General features: G+C 65.0%; 1 protein-coding gene across 1 annotated transcript; it reads right to left on the bottom strand.

The window, feature by feature from the left end:
- Window positions 1-317: 317 nt before the first annotated feature.
- BARX1 (BARX homeobox 1) lies at window positions 318-4,037 on the bottom strand. The gene is made up of 4 exons (XM_016961191.3): window positions 3,615-4,037; window positions 1,587-1,878; window positions 1,420-1,504; window positions 318-1,019 (listed from the first exon to the last, which is right to left on the bottom strand). The coding sequence occupies exons 1-4, from the start codon at window positions 3,835-3,837 to the stop codon at window positions 855-857; spliced, it is 765 nt and encodes a 254-aa protein (XP_016816680.1). The 5' UTR covers window positions 3,838-4,037; the 3' UTR covers window positions 318-854.
- Window positions 4,038-5,162: the final 1,125 nt, after the last annotated feature.

The raw sequence follows: 5,162 nt of genomic DNA, 5'->3' as shown, positions 1-5,162 counted from the left end.
GACCTCTGGCTCCCGCTCCTTTGGGCACCCGCGGTGCGGCCAGACCGCTCCTGCCAGCGACTCTCTGGCTGGCAAGGGAGAGGAGGTGGAGTTCAGACTGGCCCCTCACGCCCAGAGTGGAAGCGATTCCTAGGATCCTGCAGCCACCGAGCCGCCCGCCGTGCCTAGCCCGGGCTTGATGGTGAAGAGCACAGCTGCCTTCGACAGAGCCGGAGGAAAGGAAGTTTAAGAAGCAACTGCCCGCGTTCCGCTTATCTTGCCGAGCCCACCCCCACCCTCACCCCCTGCGGATTCAGAAGCTGCTCCACCGAGCCCGATTGTGTCATAAAATATTTTATTGGAAAAAAAGTCACCGTCTTCGCAAGAGGGGGTAGGGGCCCCAGAGACATCGGGGACCCGGCCTCCAGGCCGAGCCGACGGGTTGCCCCGGGGCAATCTCAGGCCGTTGTGGCCTGAGCCCAACCGCTGGGTCCCCGACGTCCAGAAGCGGGTGTGTGCCTGGAGGCTCCCCGGCCGGGAGGGCAGGCCCCAGACGGGGTGGGGGTGCAGGCGAGGAGCGGGGCGTGAATGCGCGTGGAGCGCTCTGCGCCACGGAGCTCAGGGTAGAGACTGTAGCTTCCGCCGCGCTGGATGCGAGTCTCCCAGGTTAGAGCCCAGAAGCGCGCTGGGACCTGGGTCTGGCTTTAGGGTCTGTGTCCTTCCTCGTTTGGCCCCAATTGTCCGCATTCAAGATCATAATAAAAAGGTTTAGGAAGTAAACTTCTTGGACGCGGAAGGGCCGGCTCGCGGGTTTCCGCCGAGTGAGGGGGCTGCGGGTGGCGCGGGCATCCCAGGCCCCGCACCGTATACCGCCCTCAGTCCTCGCGGCTCCTGTCGCTGGGCTCGCCCGGCACCTCCGCCGGTTTCTCTGCATCCTTGGCGCGCTCCTGCTCAGTAAGCTGCTCGCTCGTTGGAATTGAGTTCTTCTTGGGCCGCCCCTTGGGCTTGGTGGGAGACTCCAGGCCGCCGCCCTGCAGCACCTGCACGGGGGACCGCCAGCACCTGGGTGAGCCAGCACGTGGACTGGGGACCCCCGAGGAGACTTGAACCCAGGTAGGACTAAGGAGTGCAGGGTCCATATGAGGAAATGGTGGGGAAATGTCCCGGGAAATGGCGGCCATTTGTCCAAATGCCGCCTGGGGAGCGGCCCGGCCTGGGGAGCATAAGACTGCCAGGAGGCCTGAAGGTGCCGCGGGAAAGGACGAAATGTTGGCTTACCCAAGGGGCAGAAAGAACTGAGAGGATTCCGGTGCGTACCAGGCACCGAGGGAATCGGGGGGTTGGGCAGAGTCTCAGTGGGGAGAAAGAGGAGAGCAGCTCTGCATGCACCGGGGCATGGCCCAGGAAGCTGAGGGGTGGGAAGCCACCAGGCACACTCACTATTTTCTTCCACTTCATCCTCCGATTCTGGTACCACGTCTTCACCTGCAACTGGCTCAGGCCCAGGGACTCAGCAAGATCTATTCTGGAAAGAGCAGGGCGCACCCTCAGCAAGGCAAGTGACCACACTCCCACAGCCCGCTGGCCCCAGCCTTGTCCCGCCCTACCTGTCCGGCGTGGAAAGGTACTTCTGCTTCTCGAAGCGTTTCTCCAGGCCCATCAGCTGCAGCTCGGTGAACACAGTGCGGCTCCGACGCCCCTTCTTGGCCTTGGTGCCTGGCTCCCCAGGGCCTGCCGCCTCCAGCTTCCCGCGGAGCTGCAACTCGAGCGGCAGGTGTGGCGCACCCGCGGCGCCGGGCAGCCCAGGCCCTGCCGCCAGCAGCGCAGAGCTCAGCCCTGAACAGCCCAGCGGCGCCAGTGGGAACTTGAACACCGCCGCCTGCTCGGCCTTCAGCACGGCTGCGAAGAAAGAGAATGAGGACCCGGGTGAGCTACGGCCGCGCTCCTCTGCCCCAGGGACTGCCGCACCACGTGCCGCGGGGGTGCTCGCGCTTGGCCAGTGCCTCCCAGCGCAAAACCTCCACGCCCTGCCGCTCGGCGCCGGTGGCGCAGATGGAGACCCTCCTCAACGTTGCCGTTCCCCAGATTTGGGAGGGAGTATCTCCTCGACCCTGTCCGTGTTCTGTCCTGGAGTTCCCCAGGCCTCAGCTGCCTCTGAGACCTCGGGGTTCCTGATGAACATGTTTGCAGCTGCGAGAAACTCGGAGTGTGTCTTGTCTTTCGGGGAAAGTAGAAACCAAAAAGAAAACGGCAGCTGGTCCTAAGAAGATGGCGTTTGCTCCAACCAAATCAGCCTTGCTGCGTTAGAAAAAGAACATGCACGGAGCGTGCACATTTGCTCTTCCGTGCGTGGCACAACAGCCATGCGGTGGCCAGGAGTCATCTGGGCCGGAGTTGGGTGCTTCCCGGAAATTCCAAAGTACCCTGAGAACCTGGAAATTATTGTTCACGTTTTCTATTTTCAGACGCTTCCCCATGCAGATGTTTCCATTTTCTTCAGTCCTAAAATGATTGTGTGCCCGCTTCAAACGAATTAGTAGCAACAGAGCAGATGGAGATGAAAGGTAGCCGAATGGCCGAGTCCCAGTTGGACTTACAAGGAGCGCGCTGGCCCTGCAGTCTCCAGGCTAGGGAGCACCGACTAGGAGGTGGGAGGTGCAGGGAAGGCGACTTGAAGGGCTGGGGTCCCGGCTACAGCGTAGGAGCCTCCCTTCCCCGACAGGCCTGTCACTGAGGTGCGAGTCCTAGCCGGGCTGGAGTCGGAAAGGGCAGGGCAAGGCGCAGGTAAATGTGGGGCAGAGGACCCGTAGGGAAAAGGTGGGAGATGGGAGGCAGGCCGACCCCAATGAGAGAAGCGAGGGAGGCCGACCGGCAGACGGGTGGAAAGCGAGATAGGGAAAGACAAGAGGAGGGTGGAGTGCGATGGAGACAGCACCATCAGGGCAGAGCAGGCCCCGCCAAATTAGAAGAAAGGGCAGAAGCTGAAAAGGTCTGCGTAGGCCGTTCAAGCCCTGCAGAGGCCCAGCCGACCTGAAACCAGAAGGGACAGCCAGGCAGCTGCTCACAAGTCAGGCCTCTGGCCCCAAGGCAAGGCCGAAGCAGGTCCGCACTGCGGCCAAGGCCGCGTTCCTCGCCCGCTGGAGCTCCCGGGGACTCCGGGCCGGCTTGGGCCCGCGTCAGCACCCAGCCCTCGGGAGCGCAGGCCTCCTCCCCAGAGGTCCGACTTCCCTGGGTTGGGCAGCCGCGGCCACTCCCGGCCAGCCCTCTGCGGCGAAGCCCAGGCGCCCGTGGCCTGAGGTCGCTTCCACCCATGAGAGTCCGTAGCCTGGCAGTGCGCCTGCACTGGGGATGCTCACTCGGGGTCCCCGGGCTGCAGGCCGAAGGGAAGCAGTGAAGGAAAGCGCGAACACCCTCCCCGGGCGGCCCGCGGGCACGAGGCCTGGTTTCTGTGAGGCCTGGAGCTTGCACCCTCCGCCTCCCGCCTGGAGGGCTCCGAGAGACGGTCCCAGAACCTGCGCTCCCAGAGCAGCTTCCCGGGGCTGCTTCGAGGCCGGAGGAGGCTCGGGGCGCCCCCGCGGTTCAGCTCGCTGTCTCCCGCCAAGCCCGGCCCGCGACCCCGCGGCCGCCACACGTACCCAGGTGGCTGTGGAAGGGCCGCGCCGCCAGCAGCGCCTGCACGCCGAACTTCAGCAGCTCGCCCGCCGCGGCAGCGGCGGCTGCGGGCGCGGCGCCCTTGGGCCCGGGTGGCTCCGTGAGGATCTCCTCAATCATGAAGCTGCGATAGCGGTGCGGCCGGTGGTCCGCGCAGCCCTCGGGCGGGCCGAAGCGCGCGGCGCCCGGCTCCCCCGGCCGCTGCATCGCGGCGCCCACTGCTGCGCCCGCGGTTTGGCGGCGGCGGCTTGGCTCCGGCGCGGGGCCCGCGCGGGGCTCTAGGCCGGCCCGCAGCTCGGGGCGGCGCGCGGGCGCCGGCTCATGCCCCCTCCCCCGCCGGCCGGCCGGGCGGAGGCGCAGGGCGCGGGCGGGGCGCGCGGGGCTCGGCCGGTCGAACCCGGGACTGCGCCCCCGCCCCGCGCCGCCGCGCCTCTTGCCCGGCCAGCCCCGCGTCACCGCCCCGCCCCGCCCCGCCCCGCGCCGCCGCCCCCAACCCCTAGGCTGAGCCGGAGGGAGGGACCCAGAAGGGAGGGAGGCGGAAGGGAGGCCAAAAAGGAGAGGGCCGCGTGAAAGAGGCCGGCCGACCGAGACCGAGGGAGACTGAGCGGAGCGCACGCCCTGGAAGGAGAGAGCCGGAGAGTTCGGGAGGCAAGACCCCCAGAGACGAGAGTCGGAGGGATCAAACGACACAGGTGAGAGAAGGGGCAGAGGGAGACGGCGTGGGCCAAACAAGATTCCAGACAGTGATGTGAGGGTACCAGAGACGCCACCGAGATGTGCGCAGAGAGACCAAAAGAGGCGTGAGAGCCAGCGGGCTGTGACGTGACGGAGGGCACAGAGGCAGGCGGGGCAGAGGAAGGGGGCGGTAAAGAAATGGGGACAGCTAGAAAACCGGCGGCTTGATCGGCTTTTAGGTAGCCCCGGAAAGGTCGGGAGGAGGAGGGGCAAAGGCCGCGCTCCTCAGCTGGGAAGGAGGTGGTCTCGAGCAGCCTCCAGTCCCGGGCTCAACACCGCCAACCCGGCAAGGGTGAGGCAGCGTTCAGGGATGCAAGGGGCAGAGCGGTAGCGGCACCTGTGCACCCCTCCCACCTCTGCCTCAGTTTACCATGTACGGCCTCATTTCTCTCCGGGCTGCCCTGAGAGAAAAATGTTCTCCAGCCGAGATTTGCTTGAATTGGAAATTCAAGTGATCCATGGACACATCCTCCTTGACAGCCCCCAGAAGACTGTGGGCTGATTACATCCCCCTAGTTAGAAAAGGAAAAGGATTCGAGGAGAAGGGAAGGATGCAGCTTTGCCTTTTCCCAGCTTTGGAGCATCAAGAAACTGTTACTGGGCGGAGTTGGGGCCAGGGGGCCACTGGGTGCTCTGAGAGTGTAAAGACCAAACTCTGGTGGGACCTGGCTCCATTGCGGAGCCTCAAAGGCTCCAACATGGTGGAGGAAGTTGGCAGTACCTTCTCTAGATCTTTCTTTCCATCCTTAGAAGAGTATAAGCCCAAGCCGTGGAGTGAACAACCCCAAAGCTACCCT

Source organism: Pan troglodytes, chromosome 11 (assembly GCF_028858775.2).
Source record: "Pan troglodytes isolate AG18354 chromosome 11, NHGRI_mPanTro3-v2.0_pri, whole genome shotgun sequence".
NCBI lineage: Eukaryota > Metazoa > Chordata > Mammalia > Primates > Hominidae > Pan > Pan troglodytes.
This window is presented reverse-complemented; position numbering and strand designations above follow the sequence as displayed.

What these genes read in the sequence shown, in the direction of transcription:
- BARX1 (XM_016961191.3), bottom strand. Translation starts at nt 3,837, where the DNA reads ATGCAGCGGCCGGGGGAGCCGGGCGCCGCGCGCTTCGGCCCGCCCGAG. An exon ending in GCCCTTCCACAGCCACCTGG is followed by an intron (nt 1,879 to 3,614) that starts GTACGTGTGGCG and finishes CTTTCTTCGCAG; the next exon opens with CCGTGCTGAAGGCCGAGCAG. An exon ending in GGATGAAGTGGAAGAAAATA is followed by an intron (nt 1,020 to 1,419) that starts GTGAGTGTGCCT and finishes TCCCCCGTGCAG; the next exon opens with GTGCTGCAGGGCGGCGGCCT.